Source organism: Pteropus medius, unplaced genomic scaffold (assembly GCF_902729225.1).
Source record: "Pteropus medius unplaced genomic scaffold, Ma_sr-lr_union100, whole genome shotgun sequence".
NCBI classification, from domain to species: Eukaryota; Metazoa; Chordata; class Mammalia; order Chiroptera; family Pteropodidae; genus Pteropus; species Pteropus medius.
In genome coordinates this window covers 3,400,232-3,428,211 of record NW_024346065.1, presented here as the reverse complement: position 1 = coordinate 3,428,211, position 27,980 = coordinate 3,400,232, and the positions used below count along the sequence as shown (strand labels likewise).

The following is a 27,980-nucleotide window of genomic DNA, read 5'->3' as shown; positions in this document are numbered from 1 at the left end:
TTGGGCTTGATTTTTTTTTAGTTGGTGTCAAATAACTCATTTCTAAAAACCTCTTTAAAAATTAGAGGAAGGAATAGAACTGGGAATTTTGCTGTGGCAAAGAAAAAGCCCATCAGAATATGTTTTACACCTCTGAAGTACGTAGGAAGAGCATCTGTTTTTATGTGATAATTCTGAAAATAAACAGACTGGCAGTTATGTATAGAGTCAGTGTGGTATATTGGAAGGAGCATTAGGCATAAAATCATACCTGGTTTTGAGTCCAGTGATGCCACTAACTAGCCAGTTGAGTGAGTCATTCTAGGCAGGTTATATAACAGCAACTAAGCCTCAGTTTCTTCTGTAAAATTGCCTCTGCCCCTACCGCCTCAAATCATAAGATGATTTAAAAGTCTTAGTAACTTTTTGAAAATTACGTGCTTTCAAATGTAAGACATTGTTATCACTATATTAATAATGTCAATGGCCATGGATTCATAGTTTCCAGTGCATTTGCTCCCCAGTAACTTAGGTATGGAAGTAATGGATTTGGCAATGTGTGGTAGGGGTGGGTGTCTGGAAAACATTCATACTGCCTTTTCCTTCTCATTTCCCTAATTCTTGTTTGTAAAGGGCTTTAGGGTTTTCACAGATAGAGTTGCTTTCCCTGAGATATGCCTCTACACTAAGACCTTACTACTTATGGAAAGAAGAACAATGTAATAGAGTTGATAGGCCTGGGTTTAAATTCCTCATCCATTCATCTTCCTAGTTAGAGGCTTTGGAAAGATTGTTTTATCTTACCAAACTTCTGTTTCTTCATCTGTAAAAAAAGAATATTAACAATACGAACAATAACAACAATAGCTATATCTACCTTCTTAGGGATATTGTGAGAGGTTCTCAGTAGCCACTCAATGATTGTTATTCCTCATTAAAGTTTTCTCTCTTTTAACTTTCCTCTGAAAAACTCTTTAGAGACCAAGACATTGTCTTCCTCTGGTGCCCTCCTTGAATAGTTGGTAAAGTTGTTTTTACATTCAGGTTGCTCTTAGTAGCTTAAGAGGGGGGAAAGTTATATGACAAATTTTCTCCTGCATGGTGCGGGGAAACATGCAGTTTCCTTTGCCAAGTCATTGCAGCCACTCCCACTGCCTGTAGTCCAAGTAAGCAGGCTAGAAACAGCTGTAAATGTATTTTCATGGCCCTGCATGTGTGTACGTGCTCTTTGTCCCCTGCATTTTCTAGACATGCATTCACTCTTAGTGAGTTAGGTCTGGGCACCTGCTTTTTCCTCCCATGTAATTGAAAGAACAACTGTTTTAAACTGATCACAAGTAGTTGGTTGCAAACACATGTGAAGTATGGATGATGAAAGAAGAACTTAGCATAATTGACTATTTTGTGCAATTAAGCATTGCTGCCTGTGGAACTCTTTGAGCTTTACTGATGGCCAGTGCCGTCCCCATCTGACTTTTCTTAATTCTTAAGTGGTTCAAGATCCCCAGGAGGCAGCCACTGTTCTGTCTTGTCAGTGCCCTGATTGTATTTCTCTTTATGGTTTGAAACTTAGAGACCTTGGGAATGCTCACTGAGGACTTTTGGAATTGCTAAGAGGTTATTTAGATAACTCTTAGATATAACAAGGAAAAAAAGTAGTCCTTTGTCTCTTGTAGCAGTAAATTCTTAATTCTGCCAGTGGAGTCAGGAATGAAATAGATTAATTGCCCAAACAAGTACTTTATTTTGGTAGACATTAGCTTTAGTCTTCTCCTTCAAGCCTTTTTCCAGAGAAAATGATGAGATTTACTTCAATTTGTTTATTTATTGAGTATCCTTAGATAAGACATTATGCAAAGCCTGATGGGCCATTGAAAGATAAACACTTTATTGTCCTCAAAGAACTTCCAATCTAAGAGGGATGAAAAAAGTGTGTAAAAGCGTGTGTGTGTGTGTGTGTGTGTACTCTAAATTTAAAAGTGGGTTCAAAGGCCCAGAAAAAGGATGATTAAGGAGGGCTTGAAGAGATTTTGGATATCAGTAAAGCTTTCATGAAATTAGCATTAGAGAGAACTGTGAAGGTAGGTAGGATTTTAGACCCTTTATTTCTCTGCTCTTAATTGTAGTAAAAATACTAAAGAAAAAAATTGATAGCAGGAAGATGGAGAAAGAGAAACACTTGGATAATCCACATATTGGATGATGGAGCCCACTAATGGAGACTGGGTTTTTTCCTGAATGCTTCTATTCCACAGTCTAATAAACTCATGTCTTTTCATTCATTTATCAAATATTTATTAAAACCTACTATTTGCTAGGCAGTGTTCTAGAGGATTGGGTACAGCAGGGCAACAAAAGAGCCCTACAGACATGGAACTTAATTCTAGAGAGGAAACACAATGAACAGTAGACACCATGAATTATATAATAAGTTTAAAAGGTTAAAGTACTATGGAAAAAGAAAAGATAGAGCAGAATAAGGGGGATAGGAAGTGGCATAGGGGTCAGGGAAATGTAGTATTAGGTAGAGTTTCAGTATAGGCCTCAATGAGAAGGTCATCTTTGAACAAAACCTTAAAGTGGTAAGGGAATTAGCCGTGCAGAAATCTTGGGGAAGAGCATTTCAGGTAAAACCAGTGTAAAGGTTCTAAAGTGAAAATGTGCCTGACGTGTTTAAGAAGCAGCGAGGAAATCGGTTTGTTGAAGCAGAGTGAGGGAGGGAGAGAGAAGTAGGGGTTGAAGTCATAGAGGTGAGTGGAGCACAGGGGTGTCTAGTCATATAGGCTTTTACTGTGAGTGAAATGGGGACCCATTAGAGAATTCTGAGCGGAAGAGTGACGTGATCTGACTTACTTTAACAGCATCACTCTAGCTGCTGAGATAAGGATAGATGGTGGGAGTAGGGCTGCCAAGAATAGAAATGAGGAGAACTAGTAGGAGTTTCACATAATACAATATGGCTTGAACCAAGGTAATAAGGGTTAAAGTCTAGATATACTTTGAAAGTTAAAACCATCAGGATTTCCTGATAGATTAGACTGGGAGATATGGGGAGCAGTGTCCTGTTCTGTAGCCCCAAGTATCATTGAGGACCACGTCCTAGCGTGACTGGTAAATTGCTGTCAGACCACAGCATCAAGAAATCTTGACCAGGTTGCTTTTAGATTTTGAGTGGAAAGCATACTAGTCATTCTTGGAGGACTTTGCGAAAGCTAATTAAATTGACAAGAAACAGAAATAATAAGTTGGTGAGAAATGAGAGGCATCCAGACCCTTGAGAGGCCTGAGGGAGCAAATCTCTGGCTGAATGTTATGAAAAGAAGAGCTAAGTAAGGAAAGGGAGGGAATTAAGGACCTATATGCTAGCCCTTGTCTTCTCTGGGGGAATATTTGGCCTTGGCATTTGAAAAAGATCCTTTTCAGGGTTCTGAGCAAGGGATTTTCTCTGAGTCCCTTGTGTTTCCTACAATCTCCCTAAGTGAGTGAGTTACTGATGTTGGTATCTTATGAGTTGGCCCAATAATTTTTTTTTCCTGAGGTCTTGCAGTAGAATAGATAAGATGATTTATAGCCTTCCCTACCTCCCTAGCATCCCTTCTGAACCAAAGGAAAGATGGAGAGAAGGGAACTTTGGTCTTGACTTATAAAAGAAGCCTACAGAGTAGTGCCAGTATGTTTGGCTGAGCCAGGTAAAAGAGATGGCCCAGAGAAATGACCATTGGTTTGTACAGAACTGAATAAACAAACGATAGCTCAAGGATGAGTAAGGTCCTTTTTCCTGGGTATATACTATTTTTACTGGTACTCCATTGTTAGTAATTGGGTTAGTTAATTTGCTTGGTAGCCATGGTCGATCCACCATCTTAGAGATGATCCTCAGGGGAGATTATGAAGGTTATGTAGTTCTTGGAAAAAATAATCTCTGCCTAATTCCTTCCAACTTGATCCTGCTATTGATGGTCAGGGTCTGGGTAGATAATGGAGTAGAGGAGACCCCAAGTTTTTACTGATACTGGCACTTTGACTTTAGCCACTTCAGACTAAAGAAATCTATCTATCTGAATGATTCAAATCTCCAGGACTGATAAAAATTTAGTCTCTAGAAATCTTGTGTCTAAACTGTAAGTAGCAGCTGTATTCAGTCATTTGAAACCTAGAAACTGGGAAAGGGACTCTCGACAACCTTTCTGAACCCCATTCATTTCTCTAATTTTGTGTACACAGCCTTGGTTACCTTAAACAAATGGCAGCAATAATTCTGCCTGTACCAGTTTATACCATCAGTCTTGGCTCTGTTGACTTCCTCCTCTTTTCCACATTTTCAAAGTACCAGTTTGGGTGGGGAAAAGGAGAAAAGACCTTGTATTAGAATTGCTGCTAAGAAGAGAAACTAGACAAGGTCACAGTGCAGAAAGCAATAGAAACAGTTTTTCCATGGTCTGGAATTTTCAAGAATTGATACCCTTCAGTTATTCTTCAGATCTAAAAGTTACTGTAATTGTATTTTGAGTAACCTTTGACAGAAAGATTGGTCGGGTTGATAAACTTTAGTTCTGTAGTAGCTAATTCTTTAAGACATGAGACCCCTGTCTTCCTTTGGTAGCACTTATTCTAGAATTGCCCTCTCCTGAAACACTATCCATTCAACAAGTGCTTACTGAGTACCTGCTTTAGTTTAGGCATTGTGCCCCAGATTCTAGGTATTCAAGAGATCCAGTTCTATTCTCATGATCTATTCAGTGTTGTTAATGTGATGAAATGTACTGTGGTGATACTCTAGAGTTTGCAGTCAAGATACCATTGGATAGAGTCTCCCCTTTCTTTTGTTTAAATTTAGGACTAAAAACGAAAACCAACCTATATGATTACTTCCAGAAAGATTTAGAAATCAGTTACGAGCTTCTGACTCCGTTCCTATTCAAACCCTTTCTTTTCTTAAAGGCTACCAGTATGGTGGAAAGGATATTAGGCATTATTGCCAAACAGACTCTTGTTGAAATCCTGGCTCTGGCATTTACTAGCTATATGACTTGGGAGAAGTTGCTTAAATTCTCTGAGTCACTTAAATTCCTTTTCTTGGAGGCAGTAGGATTAAACAAAAGATTGGTACTAGATTGAACCTGAAGTTTCTTTACTAAAGACCACCTCAATGGAGGTTACGGATAGGAGTAGGATATTGGAAACATAGAATTTAGATGAAACAATGAGCAGGAATGCTATTTATTGAACAGACCTGAAGGAACTCCTTGGGGGTGATGAGACCCCTGTATCGAGACAACTGTTTTAAAATTCCCATGGATTTCTTTTATTTTGACTAACTAGACTTAGGTAATTTTTCCCACTCCAACCTATGAATGAAAGGCACTCAGGTTTGCCTAGAGGTTTCTGTCGTGAAATCCTGTCTTGGTGCTTAACCTTTCCTGATCCTTTTTCTCCATAGAAACGCACTACTTCTATGTCTTAGTCACTCTCATTTTCTTTATGGTTTATTAGCAAACTAGATGATGTTGGGCTGAGATACGAATAACTTTAAATGTATTATCCATCCTGAATAATTCAAATATTAGTATTGTCAAATATGGGAACAAATTTAGGCAAAGGACATTTTTGCTACCCACCAAGTAGAGTAAACACGTAGTGCTAGCTAAGTTGGCACCACCACAGAACAGATCGGCACAGTCTGAAATCTCTTGCTGTTATTAAAAAAAAAAAAGATGTACATGGCAGTAAAGAGCAGGGTGTCTTCCATGATGCAAAAAAGGAGTTGTATCAGGAGGCCAAAAGCAGAAAATACCTTCTCTAGAGCCAGATTATTTCTGGAGAAGGGATGTTGGTTTTAGTCATATTCCTTCCAATCACTGAGACAACAAATGATTAGAATGAATATTTGAACAAGGTAGTTGAAAGTGAGATGGAGGCATGTGGAGCCGAGACTATACGCTGTAGTGGTGCCATGCTCCTGCTAGAGACTAAGAAGGTATTCATTACTTAAATAAGTGAACATTCATTTTTCTGTGTCTGAATGCATCATATTTACCAGTTGTCCAGGGACACAGGTTGTCTATCCTACATGTACTGAGCTGTTGATGGTTGCCTAGAAGTGACCTTGTTCAGAACTTGGGTACATATGTTCTGTGTGAGTGTGATGCTCGTACCAGTGAAGTTGAACCTTTGAGATTATCTCAAGTTTATAAATGATGACATCTTCCTCTGTGTTACAAGTTCCAGGCCTCTGGACTTTTCTCAGTCATTGAAGTAGAAAGCATACAGGATGGTCTTTAAAATACAGCATCTATCAGGGGCCTTTTTGTTTGTTTGTTTCCAAAGTCAATTCCCTTTATTTAATGTTGATTTTTACTCTATTAGTGGCCTCTTAATTTTAATCCGTACATGGTTTCTTTAAGGCCCACACTCTCTAATTCAGATTCTCAATACTTGGGCTCTGCTTATTATGGAAGTAACCCAAACCTCCTTTCTTTATCCTTAGTTCTACCTGCTATCCGGGTGAAAAAAAATTTTTTCCCCATTATTTTCCCAGTGGTTTTGTATGTTTGCTTATCTTGTTTGCTGTCTGCATCATAGAAATTGAAAGCAAATGGATCAGAAATGTTTTTGTACATGTAAGTAATTATATGCTTCTGGTTCTGCTTGTCCATGGGTCAGCTGCCTAACTATTCCCAAGCATTTTAGTTTCATTTTGCTCATGACTACCCTTTTCTAAGGTAACACTTGGATTCTATCTTGGAGATCAAAAACTTGAGAAATGTTTTAAGTGGCTGTAGCTTCATTGACAATGGAATTACAGTGGGTGGGTGTGGGCAATGCTTAAAGGCTAAATAAAGGCTCTTGGTAAGAGCACATATGCTGAGAGAGATTTCATCTTCCCTCTTTCCATAGCAACTTTATCTGTAAGATTAAGCTTTCCACTGGTGGTATAGTTAATAAGAAATCTCGGCTCCAGTTCAGAGCTGTGTGCCTGCCATTACTGGAGCCTGTTTACTTTCATCCATTTCATCATTTGATTTTTGTTTCCTTCTGTCTTCCCAGGTGGCATTGGTAGGGTGGTCAACGGAGCCTTCATGGTGCTGAAAGGGCATCGGTCTATTGTTAACCAGGTTCGATTTAACCCTCACACCTACATGATCTGCTCTTCCGGTGTAGAAAAGATTATCAAGGTGAGGCATATTCCCTTTCTGTCTTTTCAGAGAAATTATTACAATTCATAGTTGGAAGAAACCAAAACAATATATGTAGGGCCTCATATCTAAACATACTAAAGGTCTATCAAAATTCTCATTTTGACATATTACAAAATATTGAAAACTCGATATTAAAAAGAATGACTTGAAACCCTCCTTTCAGGACTATTTTTAAAAGTAGTCACTAGGCTTTGAAACTAGACACTACCTGTATACCGCTATATTTCCAATGGCCTTTGATCTTGAATCTGATAAATTCTGCTTTCCAAACCTCATCTGGAGGTTAGGAAGCCACCATCCCCTCAGCTACTCAGTGTGTCCTTTGCATTAATTGCTGCCACTATGGCACAGAGATAACTAAGTGACTGCCAGAACCACAGCTAAATTGTCTCAGGACGTATTAAAAAAACACTGCATGTAGTTGCAATTGAGGCTAAACACTCAAATCAATTGCAGATCAACTGAATGAACTTAACCCTGCCAGTGAATATTTTTAGAGCCTGCAACTTAGAGACCCAGCCTGGCTTATGTCCACAGAAGGATGGCCCACTGCCCATCGCTCACATTCCAGTTGCTAGTAACCTTTTCCACGGGGTTTGGGGCAAATGATAAAATCTTGAGGACCCTGTGATAGACTTTTACATAGGGATCGATGATATTACCCTGTTCCCCAAAAGTTAAAACTCCTCCCCGCCAGCCCCCCTTTAAAATGGCATTGAAAACCTGAGGGAGGTGTCAGGGGAAAAGGGAAAAGTAGTCTGTGATGATTTGGCAGTTTTCATTTTCTTCTGTTCTTGGGAAAAAAAATAATAACTCTTAAGAGTTAAACCAATTTGTTTATGAGGCAAGGGAAGCTATCAGAAATGTGATGTTGGTGTATGGGTCACTATGCTTATTTGTCCTTATTCCAGCTTCCTTTATTTATATTTTGTTGGTCTTGTGTGGTTCAGGGCTGACTTTTGTGATTGCACAGGTTTCCCATAGGGCTAGAATAGGACTTACAGATCATTTTTACTGATTTTTTTCTTTTTACAGATGATGACATTTATGTTATAAATTAACTGTCTGAGGTTAATTACATAGCTAATTAGTGGTAAAGCTAGGATAGAGCCCTGTTCTTTGTTCTTCCCACTATACTGCCACACTCACCATGCTAGTGGAAAGGTAGCAGGCAGCCTGATGCTCCTGCTGGATTTGATCATCTCGGTAGTCTTTCACTTGGGCAGTCATCGAATTAGCCTTATCTCTTGTGTTGCTTTTTTTTCTCCTTCGGCCTATGACTAATGGGTTGGCATGGTAGCATGTCTTCTCCAGGCCTGTTGACATCATTTTTCTCAGAGAGCTCTGCTTGGGCATCTCCTTTTGAAGAGAGATTCCTGCCTCACTATGCATTTTGGGATGCTTCTGTGCTGAGTCTCCCCAATTACTATTTTAGTCAGCTGGAGTCTTTACTCTAAAGGTCATAGGTTGGAAACTAGCCAAGTTCTCAGAAGAGAAAGAGAAGAAAATGTTTTCTCTGTGAGGTCATCCAGACTGAACTATGGAACTCGCTGCTTCCAGGTTCAATTGGAGTCTGAATCCTGCCCAACCAGGAGGGATGTTTAGCCATTTTAAACCTTAAGTCAGTACAGTTGGTATTCTTGAGCAGCTCTTTGAGTCTCTCTTCCATCTGTCAAGTGAGGACATTAACCCGTGACTTGCCACCCAGGAGTGCCTTGCGCATTACCTGTGCCTGTCAGTTTCTGACTATTTTAACGTCACTTTCCTGCTTGCTGTTTCTGAGAAGATCAATGGCTCAAAGAACATCATCCCACCATGTTCTAGTACAGCCTGACACCTGCTTTTACCTCTCTATTTCTGTTTCACTCCCTTCTCCCTGTCTTGTCCTTTACTACTGCCTTTCTAGCCCAGAGAATAAGAGTTCTCACCCGTAACAGGTCTTACATCCCCCACAAATGCCTACACTTAGCAAAAGAGAGGGTTCATTTTGTAGTTAAACATAAGTGGGGGGAAGATGAGGCAAATACTGACATTTTTTCTCAAAGACCAATATTCATTTATTCACCCCATATATGTGGAATACTTATTGTATACCATTTGTGTTAGGCCGTATGAGGAATACAGAGGTAAAGAAAGGTGTAATGCAGGTCTCCCTAGGAATTGATGACTTTGTAGGAGAGACAAGAAATAAAGATAATGGAAAATGCAATAGGTACACAAGGGACATAAAGAAAAGTACCATGGGAGGAGGGGGAGATTTTTTCCCTTTGGGGTAATCTCAGTGTATATAATATTTGAACTAGATTTTGAATAATTAAAAACTGGAAAAGGAAGGAGTAATATTGGAAGAACATTCTAAATGGAGGAAATGGATAATTATTTCATTGAATCAGCAATATTTATTGATCACCTACTGTGTTCCAGGCATTGTGCCTATGAATAAATGCTTAGAAGCAGCAAAGTGTAAGACCTATTCAGAAAATGATCATGTTTGGCCAAAGTGAAGAACACAAGAAGGGAGGGCTAAGATAAAAGGCTGGAAAGGCGGGCTAGGGGTAGGCCCAGACGGTCTTAGAAGCCAGATTACAGAGTGTGAAGAACCCTCGAGTAGCAATTTAGGTCTTTAACTGTGTAGTTTTTCCTGGTACATGGACAAATTTCTAGGTTTAATGTAATAATGCAAAAGAGAGAAGAGGGGCATAGAGCTGCTACCTCAAGCATATCATGGTCACCGGTGTAGATCAGTACACTTCTGATGATGTTTGAATAAGCCTCTTGAGGTAAACTTTTCACTGGGCTTGGAGAGAGAGCTGCTCATAAGGTTCCTTTTCTCATGAACCTTGCCCTATGAGGAGGCATGTCTAACTACATTTAACATGTCACAGGAAGTTGTATTTTCATCGTTTCACTTCTGAGTTGTTAACTTTCATTGTAAAGAAATAATTTCATAAATGGTTGAATTTGCTATTTTATGGATGGAGGACCAAGATAATAGGGATTGTCAGTACTTCTAGAGTTCAAAAGTCTCTTTGAGGATGGGTCTAAAACTTTCTAGTTGAGGTATTTAGCTGCTAAATGAAAGAGAAAGCACCACATTTATTATTGCTGCTTTAATGTAGGTTATGGAAATGATTCTCATTACTACAGATAAGAAAAGGCTGAAGTCATTTGCCCAGGGCCATGTGAAGTGGTGGGGCTGGGGTTCCTACCTGTTCTTCCTGCTTCAGTAGCTCTGTGATAGGGTCTTTGTTTTTCTCTGAATCTTAGGATTGGATGACACTTATCGATTCACTGCTTAGATGAGGGAGCTGAGCTTCACCCAAGGTCACCAGCCAACTAGGAGCTGAGTGGGAACCCACACTCAAGTTTCTTGCCTCCTGATCCAGTGTTTTGCTCCATTACTCCAAGCTTCAGGAATGAAAGTCTACCTCAGCTTAATATATTCCAGAGCCCAAATAAAAGCTGACTTTTAGTGTTATGGTTTTCATTCCTGAAGTGAAAACATAGGGCCTTGGGTAGTAGATTAGAACCTAAAAACTGGCTTGTTGGATAGTTGGACTAACATCTTGCCATTAATATTTTGTACTTCCGTTAACAAATTCTGAGTTTCTGTGAAGTCCATATAGATTTATCTTCATGTTAGACCACATGGTTAATAGCATTTTACTATTTTTAAACTGGGGAAGTAGGAGATTTGGCCCAGAATATAAAATAAGATCCCTAAACATCCTAAGGCCTTTGTCCCCTCATTTTCCCCTCCATCCTTAAGAACCCCTCATTTTCCTGTCTAAGCAACCAAACTTTTATTACCTCAGATATCTGTTTTCAGAGATAGTTATTTATAGCTTGAGCCTATTGCTGAAGGCCATGTTGAAATGTTTCTCAAACTTTGAGTCTCACAAAGAATCTGAGACTCTTCAGATAGATCTGTTATTTTTTTGCTACTTATTTTATGCTAACTATATTCCAGTATTTCTGAAAAATTGGTTCCCCCTACACACATACTTACTCCTTCCTTGAGTACTTGTTAAAAATGCAGAGCTCTGGTACCTACCCATGATTTATTGAATCAAAATCTCTATAAGGGTGGGGTTCAGGAATCAACACTGTAATTATTCTTCAGGTGATTCTTGTGCACTCCAAAGTCTGAGAACCACTGCCTTAAAACTCCCCTGGGTGAGATTAAAAAACTGGAGAGGGGACAATACTCGAAGAGTTGTGGGCAGGGAACAGAGTTGAAGAAGAAATGAATCCAAGTTGAGAATTGGTCAGAGGAGAGCTAACCTAGAATGTTTCTTCAGCCCCTCTTGAACTGGGGATCCTCCAAAAAGGTGCTACCACCAGGAGTTCAAGTAAAGCACACAGGAAACAGGCTTCAGTTAAGAACCCTCACAGGGAAGCAAATTTGTCTTTGGATAGCTTTGCAGAAGCCATCATCTTGATACAGGATAGGGAATGAGGAGCCACTGTTTCCTGGGTTGGGTGCCATCTAAAGATAGACACCAGCCTGTCAGGCAAGAAAATCACCTGGAATTTCATCTAAGTTGCCATGGCTACCGGCTGATATAACCAGGCTTCTTTGTGCTGCTCTGTGGACCAGTCTGGCAGTCAGGTGTTCTCACTTGCAGTGACAGCTTAATTACCTTGAACTTGATTTTTACATAACTTATTCAATTTGTTGAAGGCAAAGTTGGGCCTTTGCCTTCAAATAGACCTGGGTTTGAATCCTAGTTCAGCTACCTTTTTGCTATGAGCCCATGTCTCTGACAATGGAGTGGAGGACTGTTAAGGGATGAGGCTGCATTCTTGAGGCAAGGGTGTCCTTCCTAATCCTGAAGTGGCAGAAAAGTTGGGTAGCAAGGCAGCAGCTCCCTGGTTAAGAGAACCCAGTTTCCTGGGTAACTGATGCCTGCATGTCCAAGAGGGAACTGCAATGTAGGCAGTTGGCTATTCTCATCAAGCTCCAGTAAGCAATTCCCATTAGTTAAAAATAGAAATGTTGCAGTCGAGAAGTAGAGTTACAGGCTGAAATATTAGCTGTCGCAGAGGACTGACTGCTGGGTCTGTTTTCACTTCAGCAAAGTGATGCCTCTCTGTGCACAGCTTCAGTCTTCTGAGAATTTTGAACATATTGGCCAATATTTAAGTTCTCTTCTATCCTCTGAGATTATGAAAGGGGTTATTATAATTTCCATATTATTAATAGAGGAAGTTAAGGGGGAGGAGGATTTGGAGGACATGATGTGTGATTGTCCTGGGCCTAGAGACAGGACTAATCCTGCCTAATTCTGTGCCCTAGTGTATGTTTTTTTCCCTCCACATCTGACTCTAGAAGCCTGTTTTCATGTGTGCCCCACATAATCCAGTCTGATAAAGAATGTATCTTTAAAGTTTGTTGGCAAGTTCTGGCTAAATAATGGGGGAGGTCTGGGGGAGTTCTGTCTTGTTGTTTTTTTATAGCCACCAGCTTTAGAATACTTTCCAATCAGCCCTCGGTGGTCTTGTTTTCACCTTTTGTGCAGATCTGGAGCCCGTACAAGCAGCCAGGATGTACCGGAGACCTAGACGGGCGGATTGAAGATGACTCCCGCTGCCTCTACACCCACGAAGAGTACATCAGCCTTGTGCTGAACAGTGGGAGTGGCCTATCGCATGACTACGCCAACCAGTCTGTGCAGGAAGACCCCAGGATGATGGCCTTCTTCGACTCCCTAGTGCGCCGCGAGATCGAGGGCTGGAGCTCTGACTCAGACAGTGACCTGAGCGAGAGCACCATTCTCCAGCTGCACGCAGGGGTCAGCGAGCGCTCGGGCTATACCGACTCCGAGTCGTCCGCCTCGCTGCCCCGCTCCCCTCCGCCCACAGTGGACGAGTCTGCCGACAGCGCCTTTCACCTGGGGCCCCTGCGGGTCACCGCCACAAACACTGTGGCGGCGACTCCGCCACCGCCCACCTGTGAGGACGCGGCCTCCCGCCAGCAGCGCCTGTCAGCTCTGCGGCGCTACCAGGACAAACGACTCCTGGCCCTTTCCAACGAGTCCGATTCTGAAGAAAACGCCTGTGAGGTTGAACTGGACACGGATCTCTTCCCCCGGCCACGGTCTCCCAGCCCTGAAGATGAGTCCAGTAGCTCTAGCAGCTCCAGTAGCTCCGAGGACGAAGAGGAGCTGAATGAGCGCCGAGCGTCCACCCGGCAGCGGAACGCCATGCGGCGGCGACATAAGGCACCACGAGAGGAGAGGCCCGGCGCCCCGCCCAAGCCGACCAACACCTACATTGGAGAAGACAACTACGATTATCCGCAGATCAAAGTGGACGACCTCTCCTCCTCCCCCACCTCCTCCCCTGAGCGGAGCACTTCCGCTCTGGAGATTCAACCAAGCCGGGCTTCACCAACGTCTGACATAGAGTCAGTTGAGCGAAAGATTTATAAAGCTTACAAGTGGCTGCGCTACTCCTATATCTCCTACTCAAATAACAAAGATGGAGAGAGCTCCCTGGTGTCTGGGGAGGCAGATGAAGGGAGAGAGGGAACCAGCCACAAGGACAACCCAGCCCCTTCTTCCAGTAAGGAAGCCTATCTAAACACCACCATGGCCCAGAGGAACCAGGACCTGCCCCCTGAAGGCCACAGCAAGGATGCTTTTAAAGAAGGGACTTCTTCCAGAAATCCCAGCAATGGCCCAGGCCATGAGCACAGCAGCCACTCTTGGGCAGAGGCACCAGAAGACACCTCTCAGGACACTAACAATGGTGGCTCTGTAGAACACTCTTTTGAAACCAAGAAGCTCAATGGAAAGGCCCTGAGCAAGGCCCTGAGCAGCCGGGCAGAGGAGCCACCCTCTCCTCCTGTCCCCAAGGCATCTGGCTCCACTCTCAGTAGTGAGTCTGGCAACTGTCCCAGGACCCAGTCTGATGACATTGAAGAGAGGAGCCTGGAAACCATCTGTGCCAACCACAACAATGGACGCTTACACCCCCGCCCACCTCACCCCCACAACAATGGACAGAACTTTGAGGAGCTGGAGGCAATGACCTGCCCTTCCCCAGGACATTCGGACACTGACCATAGCTTGTCCCTGACAGGGACACTCCTACATAAAGATTGTTGTGGGTCTGAAATGGCCTGTGAGACCCCCAGTGCTGGAATGAGAGAGGACCCCACTGACACCCCAGGCACAGACAACAGCAGGGCTGTTCATGGCCATTGTTGCCTCAAAAGGCATCGAGTCGAATTGGAAGATACAGATTCAGAGAATTCCTCCTCAGAGAAGAAATTAAAAACATGATAAATACAAAGGGAAGACAAAAAGCTACAAAAGGAGCTTTACAAAAAAAAATTTAATCCTATTTAGTGAACACAGAGGAAAGGAAAAAAAAAAGTATTAAAGGCACATAAAACCAGGGCCTGAAATTTTGTGTCTGATGCTGCTCCCTTATATTCAACAATGGGTCTGATGTTTAGCTGGCCATTGGCTTGTGCTGTGCTAAGAAAGGGGGGAAAATCCAAGTGATCCTTTCTAGTAAAACTTGAGCATAGTGTACCTGTGCAGATTCTGTTAAAGTAAACCCTTGTTGAGACGTTTGACTTGTTCTCGTGTGTGTGCACTGGCACGTGTGAGCTCATTGTCTCAGACTTTTCTTTAAGTTCTCTATCAGAAAGGATCTATGGATCTGTATTTTTGCCATCTCACCTTGTTTACATGCCATTGGTGTTCTGGTCTTAACGGTGCCTGCTAAATCAGGTTGTGCTGCCAGCAAGTAGAGGATTTATGCTGAAAGGCTGGGGAGGAGAAGGGAAATAGGCCTTAGCCCATTGGCTGTGCTGGAAAGGAAAGCATGGTTCCTTTCTTAAAGAAATCTTCCATGTTTTCTCTCAGTAGCACTTCTGCCTTGAGCATCTAATGTAGACTTACTAAAAGTGGAGCATTTTTAATGCTAATGAGAGGTTAGCACTTAAGGTCAGATTCAAGAGAACAAGAGATCTTTGATAAATTTCACTGATTGCAAATGAGCGATGCTACAACGCGTACTATATGGAGGCCATAAAATATAACTAACTGTGGGTAACACTTTAACCAGTTAGGTGCTTAGTTAGTTCCTAAGAAGCACTCAGAAGGCCTGCAGGCGCTTCCCTGGCCCCATGTGATGGCATATTGAAAGGGGAAAAGACAGCTCTAAAGAGCTTTGTGCTCAAACTACTAAAGTGGATGTTGTAGGTGTGTTAAGAAGTGTAGGAAAGAGCAGAGTGTGATACTGTGTTAATTTAATTCAACCCAAAATGATTGGCAAGAATCGGTGGGCCTGGCATCTTCCCACAGGCTCGCAATTGACAGGTTGTGGTGGTCTGACTAGATCTTGCAGAACTAGATCTTTCATTTCAAAGTAACAGATTCTTATTGAATAGGTCTGTTAGGAGGCAGATGGTATAGAGAGAGGAGTCACCAGTTTAAGACTCCTGGCTCCTGGAAGAGACTCCATTTTATTGAGATAGATAAATATCGAGAGGGGAAAAGACCAAGAGATTTTCAGCATTGCAACCGTGGTTACAGTCGCTTGGTTATCAAGGAAGGGTTGTGCAAGATAGGAGGAAGACCTAGGAATAACCAGATATCTTATTGGTATAGATGTCATGAAAAGGCAGGAGGAGAATACTGGCAAGAAACGAGGAAGAGAGAGAACACTATAACTTTCTTGACCACAAAGGTGCTAGACAACTAGGAGCCCAGCCAGCATTGGTGTAGAGAGGAGCCAATGTGGGACTGGCGTGGCCTCACTGATCCTTTTAGAGGAGGACTTTGTCCTACTGGAACTGGGACCAAGGGAAACAACCTATGGAATATGAAGATTTGGATGGATTTAGGCACTGGGAGAAGGGGGTTATTTAAAAAGAAGGTTGTTGATCTAAGCCAGAAGGAGATATCATCTTGCTAAGCTTTGTGAACGGAAAGATGTGCCTGGTATGTGTGATGTGACGGGTGTGAAAACACTGTCTTAGGAGGAGATGAAGGAGTGTGAGTAACAGTGGGGATGCTTACAATTTAACACCTGTAATCTCACGGGGGCAGTGGGAAAGTGATTCTGTAACCATTAGAATTACTTCGGATTTGTAATCAAAATGGTTCTATCATTTGTCTTTGACTATTCACAGATAATTGTAAATTCTGGTTTTATAAGCCCAAGTCATTTTACATTTGCTTTTCCAAAATTTATTAAATTGGAATTTTTTAATCCTTTATATACAAAAAAGGTACAATCACTCAGTGTGTGTTTCTCTTCCCCTTCCTAGTCAGCATACCCAATCTTTTTGTTTCATTTAATCAGTAGGGAGCCTCTTCTGACTTCTCTAAAGGCAATCCACATATCTTCCTGGAGAATAAAGAAGCAAAGTTCCCTTGGGAACTAGCCACTTGGTAGTTAGTTATTCCCAAATGCAGAACTTGGTCTTTACATGTTAAAAGCCTTAATCTCATTTGGGAACTCAAAAGAGAAGTCAGAGTTTATTCCGGTTCAACTTCAATATCCAAAAAAGATTCTTTTTAACTAAGGATGCCTATTCTTGGGAGAGACTTCCCAGCACCCCAGTTTCAGCTAGCCAGGAGATAGGCCCCACAGGAGCAGGCTGAGAAATGCTTGTCTCTGTAGCTACTGCACTCTCATTTCCAGAACTCTCCTGTCTGTGATCATGTTCTGGAAACCTGGAACTATTTCAGGGTCCCTTTACCTAAACTCTTGTAGAATTGAGGCTCCAACTTTGGAGGCACATTTAATCCTCAGATTCTTCCATAATAGGTATTTTTATTAGCAAGACAGATGGCACTGATTAGATTAAGAGCTATTTGAAAGTGCCTCTTATGTTTTTTTTCTGCATCCTATACATAAAACTTTAAGTGGCTGGTCCAGATATGTAAAACCGTTTTTCTCCACTTTTATTTTCCACCTGGTTTTGTAAGTGATTCCTGTGTCTAGGACAGCAAATAAATGAGTTACAAGGGCAGTTAACTGGCTTGGGGCAAACAAAGGTTGTTACTGGGCTTGGTTTACTAAGCCTGGAGTCCCTTGTTTGTCAAGGTGCCTTCCTTTGCTGAAGCCTTACCTCCTCAGAAGCCCACCTCTCTCCCAGCAGCGCTGACTCTTCTCCTGTGTATATGCAAATAAACCTATTATTCACTTCTCACGGCTTCCTCTTCTCTTCCAGGGAAGACTTGGTTGCTTAGACACCCCTCCTCCATTTCATTCCTGTTTTAGTTCTTGCCTAGATGGAAACTTGTTTCAAAGCTACACCAAAGACTGGAAGAAAAACTGTGATACTCCATATCCATGCCAGTGGTTGTTGGTTGGGACAAAGGTCACATATGGACAGCAAAATGTAGGGTAGAGGGAAGTATCTTCTTGGTCTTTTTACACCAGGCTTAGATGGACTCAGGATAGTGACGTCCTGGAATTGATCCTTTTATTAGTTGGAGCTGAGGGAGTTATGCAGTGGAGTGATATTACAAACAGCCCCCAAAGAAATGATGTTTTCTCATGTTTCCAAATATTATCAGATTCCTTTTCCTGCCCCATCTCAGGCATGCAATGCAAACTTTTTTTCTGAAAAGAAAAAAGCCTTACCTGTAAACCTGCCTCCTTCAGTTAACAGAAAAATACCTGCCAACCAAGACTCTTGTGAGGAAAATAAACCTTCCAAAAGACTGTCCTGACCTGAGCAAGGCACTGTGCCAGGTCTGAAACACTAAAGTTAAGTAAAGCTCGGTGAGTCCAGACTTGCCCACAGCAGCAGGATAATGGCTTTGGGCAAGGTGCGTAGTTCTCTCATGGTATTTCGTTCCATGAATTCAGGTAGCTTGGAAGTAATTTTGAATTTCTTTAAAGAACAGTGCTTCCCACATAAAACAAGAAAAGTATGTGAAAAGAAAATCTGAGCCATCCACGTCCCAATTGCATTTTACTGTTAGTGCAAAACTGGTAAGATGCTTCTCAGATTGGAGGCCTGGCGACAAAGATAAACTTCACTGGGGCCAGGGACAAGCAGAAGGAGTTGCTCAATTTCCTTCACTCAACAGAGTACTGGAGCTGTGCATAACGGTCCTGCACAGGACCCCGTCTTATCTACAAGACAGTCACACTGTAAGGAAATGGGATATCTAGCATTTCAAATTACTGAAGTTGGGAAATGACTTCTTTTTGGAACCCAAAACCATGAGCTAATGAAATATTCCAGCTGACGTATAGAATGCTAGCTTACAAGTCTCCATCTATCTGGCTTTGTTAGTATTCCCATCAAGGCTGGAGAAAGGCAATAAAACACTAAAGTTTCTGGGTGCCGACCCAGGATCCTTAGGCATGAAAGACATTCTCGTGGTCTAGGGAAACTGGGAGGGGAGGTGTTTGGAGGGAAGGGGATTAGGAAGACTGCAGTGAAAGAAATAAAATGCTAGGTAGTTCAACAGCTTTCCAGATCCGTTCAGTAGCCTAGGCACGTTCTCAGTAGCCTAGCACTGAATGTGCCATGGACTGGCCTCTAACAGTCGGTCATCAAGTACAATCCTAAATTTATAATAATGGACATCAATAAAAATGCAGGATTAGCTTGGGAATTCTTTTTCTAGAATGCATGAATTCCATGAAGTAATGATCATAAAATGCTCTGAACATCAGCACACTTAAACATGTACCTGAAACAAGTGAGTGTGTGGTCAGTGGTGACACATAGGCTGTCATAGAGAGATCTCTCCCTGCTTGACTCAGTAACTATGTGGGGTCCAAACCTACCACCTTGTTTATTTTCTCTTCGTATCTTGGAGTCAATGTTTTTTAACATTTCTAGTCTCTCCAAGACCCTACCTTAAATTGTTAAGGCTAACTTCTGTTCTTTTCTCTTCTTCCTGTGAGATCTATGAGTGGGATGGAAATAGCATTGCACTAGCACAAGAAGTGAATTCTATAGTGGTTCTTCAATGGAGTAGCTGCATGAGCCTTGGGCAAATTACTCAGACTCTTGGAAATATGGAGGTCCTCTCAACTCTAACACCTGATTTTTTTAGTCCATGAGCTGTCAAGATGAGCTCTCATTCCTGAGACATCTCTGTAGTGCCAACCAGCACCAGTCGGTGAGCAAAGATATTTGGCAAGCTCATCTGTAAAACGGGGACAAGTACCTGTCTTGGCCTATTGTTAGAGAATTAAATGAGTATATAGACACCTTCGATCAGTGCTTGATTTATTGAAAGCACCAGTGCTTGCTTCAGTATAATATCCTCTCTTCCAATAGCAATATGCACACCTCATAGAAGGTTTTTTTTTGGTGGAGTCTGCCAAAGAATATAGAAAGTAAGTCCTTCAGAAAGAATTTACTGTTTATTAACAAACTTCGAAACCAGGAAAAGAATAAATTATCCCTGTTATAGTGGACTGGACTAAAGTTGAGTTTGGGTCCTTGGATACCACCTCCAACTTGAGCCAACTACCCAAAAAGACTCTGTTTGAGAGCTGGGAGCTCAACGTCATGTCTGACTGACAGACCTCACAGATCCTTGCTTATAGCAGCAAATCTGCAGCAGGTAGGGGAGGAGTGGTGGGTTTCCTTAAACTGTAGTCTTAACACGATAGTACTGGAAATGGCCCAGACCTCTGGAGCTGGGACAACGAACTTCTCTCTGGCCTTTCAAGCTGAAATTCCCCAGTCTGGCACTGGACCAGCCCTAAAGAATCAAGAGAGTGGCAAGCCATGGAAATGCTGTGTTTGTGCCAAAGAAAAGTTTTGAACAGTTTTCCATGCAGGATTGTCTTGTGTGTGTATATATGTGTGTTAAATATTTCTTAACATCTGATTCAAGAAGAAGCTAAATCATTAAAAAATAATCAATGCCAAGAAAAGTCAGACTAGGCCAAGGGCAAAAGGTCAGAGTTCAATCCCAGCCCACTAAATTCTCAGAACGGATCTGGAATATAGATTCAAGAGCACATTCGTGGCACTTGGAGAGAGAGGGCAGGCAGAGAAATATGAGAGAGGAAGGTTTTGAATTGCTGATGGAAAAGAGGCAATGGAATTATACTTAGGAGAACAAGCTTTTCAAATGAAACATCTGCCAGAGAGAAGCCAGAGCAAGGGTCGGGGAGACTGGGAGGTCATAGAAGAATTGGGCTTAAATTAGCATTTTTGACTTTATACTGAAGAAAGTGGGGGTGGTTAACTACATCATCTAGTTCAGCCCCCTCATTTCAGAGATTGAGATCCCAAAGCCAGACAGTGGCTTGGTCTGGCTGCTAAGGCTAGTGCTCTCCTCACATCTTGCCTTTCCTATATGTGGTTCTCTGGAGGGAGGTGCTTACCTTGATCTTCCAGCCTGATGCCAGCAGACGTTTCTGCTTACAATATGCAGTAGTAGCAAGGGATTGAAATGGCCTGTGAGGAGGAAAAAGCCTTGTACAAAGGAAAACAGATTGGCTGAGCTTGGACCACCCTCACCCTCAGAAAATCAACTCAAGGGTCCTACTTGCAGACTAACATGTAACTTGTCCCTGCACTACTCAGCCATCCTGATGTTTCCTAGGGTGACTTTCAAAGAGGAGCAAGCAACACGGGAAATTGGAAGTAAAGAAAGGACCTAGGGATGGGAGCTGAAGTTGCTAGGTTTTAGGAATGCAGGGGCTCGAGAATGGAAGAAGACCTTTCAAGGCGTAAGCACCCAAGGACCAGACCAGGAAGGAACAAATTTTAAATGGAATCCACCGAGTTGCAGGCCCAAGAAGACTGATTCATATCACTTACCAGGACCCACAACTGAGATCACGACGATCTCAGTTGTGGGTCCTGGTAAGGCCTTTTTCCTAAACTAGCTGTGAGAAGCAGCTTACAGCTCAGATCCCTTTACCATTATCAGTTTTAAACTTCCCTGTCCAAAGGAAACTCCCAGCACTTTGTTCCTCAAGCAGCTATCTGGGTTGGAATTCATGGGCAGGAGCTGCCAAGTTTAGCCTCACTGGGGAACGCTGGTCAGCGCCAGTGTGACAGCCTTGGGCTCAACCCCAGGAGGTAGAACAGCTGGTGGAGACTGCCTCCACCAGCTGTTCTACCTCCTGGGGTTGAGCCCAAGAGATTCCAGGTCTGGCTGACTGTAGGGATGAGAGCTGGCACAAAGGCAAGTTTGCCCTGCCCAGGCCAGAGTCCAAACCCTGTACCTTCCCCAGCTTGTCCAGTGGAGAGACCCATGAGGATGTCCCAGGCTAGGGCTCCTACTGCATCAGGGTACTCAAGAGGCCAGTTGAGTCCAGTCAGCAGCTACCTCTGGCCCACTGACTTCCTTCCTCTCATCCCTTGATTCGAAATGCAGTTGGCAACCTCACTTCCTCATAAGACTTGCAGGCATATTTGAGGTATCCCTGAGGGATGGGGTTTAGACCCCCTGCTTGCTAAACATCTACATTGTTTTTACCTCTTCAATCCTCAGGTTAACATGTGTGAAATGAAGAATTCAGGGGAAAGGGAGTTCTTGGGTTCCACTCGAAAGGGAGGGAAGAAGAGGGTCGGCTGGGCTGATTCTGATGGTACACTGGACAACAGGGCCAACGAGGAGCCAGGAGAAAGACGGAGCCTGAAAAGGCAAAGGACCAACGGCAAGCAAGCCTCTCGGGTCTCCTTCGGGAAGAAGTCAAATCTTCGAGATAGACTGAGATCGTTGGAACAGCAGGCCTGAGAGGCCAAGCTATGTCTTCATTCAAGAGGATCGGCTATTGTGTCCAATGAGATCATTTAGAATTTGTTTTGCATTATGATTGGCTTTTGTGATGTTGATGCAGTGATAGATCAAGGACTTTGCCACTTCAGCCCTGGGTGCCTATGGGGCCAGGGTCAACACCTTGACAGCCAGGAAGGAGATCTCTGGCCAGGAACAGCTGACCTCATGACAGATAATGACCTCTTTAATTCCTGGATGGTGCTCAAGCTCCAGGGTTCCCACCTTCAAAACCTAGAATAATGGGAGGCCTCTCTAGGATGATTTCTAAGCACCCAATGGCAGGACTACTCCTATACTTCAGCCTGTGCCTAACTTGCCATTTACACTGTGGTCTAGTTGAATGGAATCTCCCAGAGTATGGGAGGCACAGTCTGCTCAACCGTATATCACAGTCCTGCAAGTTCCATTAAGTGAAGCTCCCAGTCTAAAAAGGGAGGCATCTGAGCCCCGTGGTTCCTTATTCTCCCTCCACATCCCATCCCCAGTGCACTGTGGGCTCTCCCGTCTTCTTCCCTCTCCTCTCTTCTGACTGGCCCACGAGCCCCACCACCAGCCAGACTCTGGAGCCCAGGTTGTCGCAAAGTCAGGGGTGGAGGGAAAACCTGAGCCTCACACACATCCGTGATACCTGCTGAGCCCACAGTCACAAGGACTTTCTTCCTTTCAGTCCTCATCGTGACTTCATGGCCCAAGAGAAGTTCTGCTGCCCAGTTTCCCAGGCTGCTTCTGCTGTTCAGTCTTCCCTGAGGACAGACACACTGTAGGCCCTGCTCAGTGTGGGGCAGTGGGATCAGAGGGTGAGACCGAGAAGCAGCTTCTGCACCATCCCTGCCTTCTCGTGACCAGACCCTCCTTCGCCCCTTCCTACCCGCTTCTGGGCATTTCTCTCCTGATGCTGCTTCCCCTCTGTCCCAGCAGAGAGGAATTAACATGCTTATTCCAACTCTAAACTGCTTCCTGAGCTTCACGTCCCTCCTGGTGCCAGGGAACCTCCTTCCCACATGCTCTGAGTCAGAGCCTGGCACCCTAGAATAGCAGAAGTAGTGAGTGAGTCAGGGAGAGATGAGGCCCTTGGTGGGGCAGAAAGTGGGGGTCTAGGGGAGCCTAGGGTAGTAGGAAGAATGTGGCGGGTAAAGCCGGAGAGACCTTAGGTAAATCTCTGCTTTGTGACTTGGGACAGGCTCTGGAACCTGAATTTCTTCATACACAAAATTGAGAGGAGGCTTACCTTGCAATGTTACCGAGTAGATGAGTGAAAATATATATAAATCACCAGCACAATGTCTAGCAGGCCATAGGCACTGGGTAAGATAGCTGCTATTATTGTCATCATAATCGTTTTTTTTTTTTTCAGCTCCCATGACCTGTGACCACTGGCCCCATGTCCATGATGCTGATATTAAGCAAAATCTTGAGGACAAATGGAGGTAGGGAGTCCTGCTGACTTCTCCAAAGATATCATCTCCTTCTATTCCCTCTCAGCAATTAGGAGAGGGCAGTACTGGAAATGAAGCTCAGTGTTGTGAAATGCTGGGTTCTCTTTTTATCCTAAGTACTTGCCATAAAGTCAGCCGTAGAAGCTGCTCCACAGAGCTAGAATTTGAAAACCAGAAGCTGGTGGGGCAATGAGTAGAGGGAGCACTTGGCACTAACGACCACTGTGTCCCTTCCCAGCTGCCTGTCAGGCCCTTCCAGTGATTTACTGGGACTGTCCGGACAAAGCTTCGATCTATCCAGCAGGAGTATGGCCTTTACTTCAAGAAAAGCTAATTATGAGAAATCCAAACAGGAGAAACCAAAATGAGGACAAAGGGATTCACATTACATACAAATGGATTTTTTGCAAAAGACTTCCGATGGCACCCGTCTGTTGTGTAAAAAGAGGCACCCTTAGGTGTGGGATTGTAGGGTGACCTCGGAGTGAGTCCTTTAAGATGAAACCACTCCTCTTCAGTAGACCTGTAGTGATATGTTAACCCTGAGCTTTGCCAAGACGATCAATGGCCCCGAATGTAGGAACTTGCCCCAGGGAAGAAATTTATCAGGTTCCACTACCCATAAGAATTTTAATCTCTCTCTAGGAGGTCACTCCAAATCAGAAATAAAAGTTCGCAGATGATCATTTAAATCCTCCCTGTCCGCCCGCTCTTTGGTGCTCTTGAGTACTGGGGAGGGTTTTAGGAGCCAGTTCCTTCCCAGCATCTATCTCCTCTTTGGTTACAAAACACAAAGACGGTCTTTATAGGGTCACAGTTCTTTATACCCCAAGAACATAGTTTTGGGAAATTTTCCTTCAAAATTTTAATCCACCAGGGATAAAGAACCACCTCATTTTATGAGATTAGAATGTTTAGATGGAGTCAGTGTTCTAGAAACTTAGCAAAGTGATATAAAACATGAAACAAAAAGATACATCTATCTCTGTGCTTCAGTGGGCACAGTGCATCTCATTACTGGTGACCTGAAGCTTTGCAAATCTTCATGGAGAGTGCGTTCTGGCTATTATTTCTGCATGGGAAAAATGGATGAAACAACAATCTGTCTCTGTGTGTCTCCAGTCTTGTTGACTGCTATCAAGAGACCGCTCACAATCCGGCACCACTTAAAGTAAGTATGTGCACATTCTATGTCCCAGCAATCTACTCCTGGACACACACTCTAGACATTCTGTCCCAGGTCTGAAGGGAACCAGTACCAGAATGTCCACTCTGGGTTCGTGGGTGGTGCCAGGGAAGTGGGGACAATAAAGTATTCATACCCCATTCAAACCGTGGTAGCAGTCCACCCCCTGGGGGCCACATAAATGGATATAGAAACAATGCTGAGTGAAGAAAGTAAAACAGAATAATAACTCTAACACAATACCATGTATGTACATTAAAAATGCAGGTACACAAGAGGAATACACATTTATCATAAACACATAAAACAAAAGCTACGCATTACATACACTGCAACTGTTTACCTGTGTGGGAAGGAGAGTGGAGAACGGAAATGAATCCATAAATAAAGCCAGAGAAGAGGGGACCATGCAAAAATCTGTACACGAATATTCATGTCAGCATTATTCATAATACCCAAGAAGTGGAAATGACTCAAATGTCCATCAACTGGATAAATGGATAAATAAATAAAATGTGGTATATCCATACAATGGGGTATTATTTGGTCATAAGCAGGAATGAAGTCCTGATTCATGATACCACACAAATGACCTTTGAAAACATTATGCTAAGTGAAAGAAGCCAGTCACAAAGGACCACATATTGTGTGATTCTATTTATACAAAACATCTAAAATAGGCAAATCCAAAGAAACAGAAAGATTAATGTCGCCTAGGGTTGAAGGGAGGGGAGGTTGGGGCTAAGTGTGAAGTGACTGCTAATGGGTATAGGGATTCTTTTAGGGTTGATGAAAGTGTTCTAAACTTAGATTGTAGTAATGGTTGCACAACTCAGTAAATATACTAAAAACCTTCGTTGTACACTTTAAATGGGTGAGTTCTATGGTATATAACTTATATCTCAATAAAAACGTTGAAAAAGAAATAAGGGGGAGTATATACCCATGTGGTTGTCCTCTGGTCCTTCCGCTTTGTGCTTCTGGTTTCATATGGGAACTGAGTGAGGGTCACCTACCTTAACCCTGCCCATGGGCCATTGCCCTTGCACTTGTCTCTGGCCCTTCCTGCTTGACAACCCAGCACTGGCCAAAGGCTCCCAGGAACTGACTCAGCTGACTCCAGGGCAGGGCCGATGGATTACATGCAGATCACTTCCTCCAGTGCCTGAAGTGGCTCCCTGCCGGACTGCCACGGAGGGTTTTCTCACAATGGAAGTTGGAAGGGACATTCAGGGCCTTTCGCGTTCTGTTAACTAACCATGAGTTTATCATCACTCAACGGTGTGACTCTAAGAAGACGTGTCTTTCCTTCTTGGTTTTGCCAGTATTACCTGTGTGACTTTAAAATGCTACTTCTCTGAGTCTCAGTTTCTCTCTCTGGGAAGTGGGCATAAAATTAACGAGAGCAGTTTGGGATAGTAAATGAAGTGATTTACGTGGGAACACCTAGCCCTGTACCTAACACATAGAAAGTACTTGGTACCTGTTTGCTGCATCTGCCTCCTCCAAAACTTAACATGCTCCTCCAAAGAGACAACTAAAAATACTAACACAATCTTGAATTTGGCAAAACTGGTAGAAGAGTCCAGGTCATGGGAAGTAAAGTCATAATCTTAATTGAGAATCTATTATGTGCCAGACACAGTGTGGACTGCTGGGTAACAGGTGGATGGAATGGTTTTCAGTCAGATATCTTGGGTGCAAGCAATAGAAACCTAACTTAAACTGGCAGCAGCAGAAAAAGGGAACGCAGTAGCTCAGTAACTCAGCTGAGTTATAGGCACTTCCTCTCCTGCTTTTCCTCCCCTACATCATTTTCTGTGGATGGGTTTCTGCTGTGTGGCCTAGAAAGATTCCTATCCTTCCTAGCTTGCTGACCGAGGTGGGAGATGAGGGGACGCCTCCAGCAGATTCTCAATCTCCCTTCCTATGGAAACAGCAGGTATATTCAGTGATAGGACTATATTCCTTGAATGGAAATGACAAAGAAGCCGATGTCCTATCAGGAATTTCAGCACTTTTAAGCCTAAAAAAAGTCTCTGCTCTTTTGGAGATTAGTACTGGCAAGTGACAGAAAATGCAGCTCAAACTGCACAAACCACGATGGTGATTTATAGGCTCCCGACATAACTGAGAAATTCTGTGGTAGGGTGGCCTTACGATTTATCAGGGCTCTGTCTCTCTCACTGCAATTCTCATGGCTCTGCCTCCACGTGTGTCTGCTTTGTCTCAGGCTAGCTTCCCCCATCATCATCAGAGCAACATGCTGTCTTGTTCCCACTTGGGGATAGGGCTAGAGCAGCTTCCTGCAGTCACCGAAGGAAAGTCCCAAGGGGTGGCTCTGCATGGACCACCATGGCCAGGGCAAATCCCATGATGACTCCTGAGTCATGATGGAAAGAGTCAGGGCGTTGGGCTGATGCATTTTGGTAAATTAGAGTCCACTTAGAAAAATACAATTTGCCTCACAACAGGAGAGGGTGGAAGGACACTGAGAGCACGAGCACAGTGTCCACCACGGGGTCACCAATCTCATTTAAGACGAGGAAATTGGGGCCAAAGACCTCCCAAGTTTCTACATCTAGTTAGGGGCAAATCTAAGATCAGATATCAGTGGTCTTGGTTACAGCTGGCTGCTATTGAATCAATAATGGAATATGAGGCCTTAATAGGTAACAAAAACCCATCACTAAGGAGATTCAAGCCAAGGCTGTATGGCATCATAGCTATAAAAGGAATTACCACACTGATCTCCAAGGGAGGACAGAGACTTCTGTTATTGATGCTCCGTGGGAACAACACGGAGATGAGACAACTAATCCCAGGATGGGATGGTGGAGACAGGGATGGGCTCATCTGATCTACTTTCTTGGATTCATAGCTTCCTGAGAGAACTTCCGACTCCCCTCTGCCTTCCCCTCCTCCCTGTCCTATCCCCAAGCCGAGAAGGACAAGCCGGGGCTGGTAATTGTGTTAGTCCAGTTTCCTCCCTGGCCCTGCCCTCCTCTTAATCTGATTTTCAAGGGACGAGAAATGGCAGGGCCCAAGCTCAGGAAGAAATTCACTCCCTTGTGTCTGTTGGGCCTGCTAATTTGATAGAACTACTTGCTGAGCTTCCACAGAACCCCCATTAGGGAAGAATTTTATCTGGTTCCCACAGCCTTGGCCCTGGAGAGCTCTCCAGGTCTCAGCTCAGAAGGAAATCCAACTTCCAATTCAATTTCTGCATAAGGACATTAAGTCTTTATTATAATAATAGTAACCTGAGATTGAGTACCTACTGTGTGTCACCAGGTGCTTTACATCTGAAGACTCACTAGGTGTGCTGTCCCCCTTGTGAGTTCACAGTGCTCCAAGCTAGGCCCTTGGTTAGTGATCCCCTTGTCACAGGAGTCTCTCTCCACTTGAATGGACTTGCCTTTGGGCCTGGAGCCTTTGG

The 27,980-nt window shown here is 43.3% G+C and overlaps 1 protein-coding gene across 3 annotated transcripts in view; it reads left to right on the top strand.

The window, feature by feature from the left end:
* DCAF5 (DDB1 and CUL4 associated factor 5) overlaps positions 1-17,353 on the top strand; it is a 90,234-nt gene extending 72,881 nt beyond the window's left edge. For all 3 annotated transcript variants that reach the window (XM_039875343.1, XM_039875342.1, XM_039875344.1), the window contains exons 8-9: positions 7,027-7,154; positions 12,701-17,353. In XM_039875343.1, coding sequence (XP_039731277.1) covers positions 7,027-7,154; positions 12,701-14,467 — 1,895 coding nt within the window. In that variant the 3' untranslated portion in view covers positions 14,468-17,353. The remainder of the gene's footprint in view (positions 1-7,026; positions 7,155-12,700) is intronic.
* Positions 17,354-27,980: the final 10,627 nt, after the last annotated feature.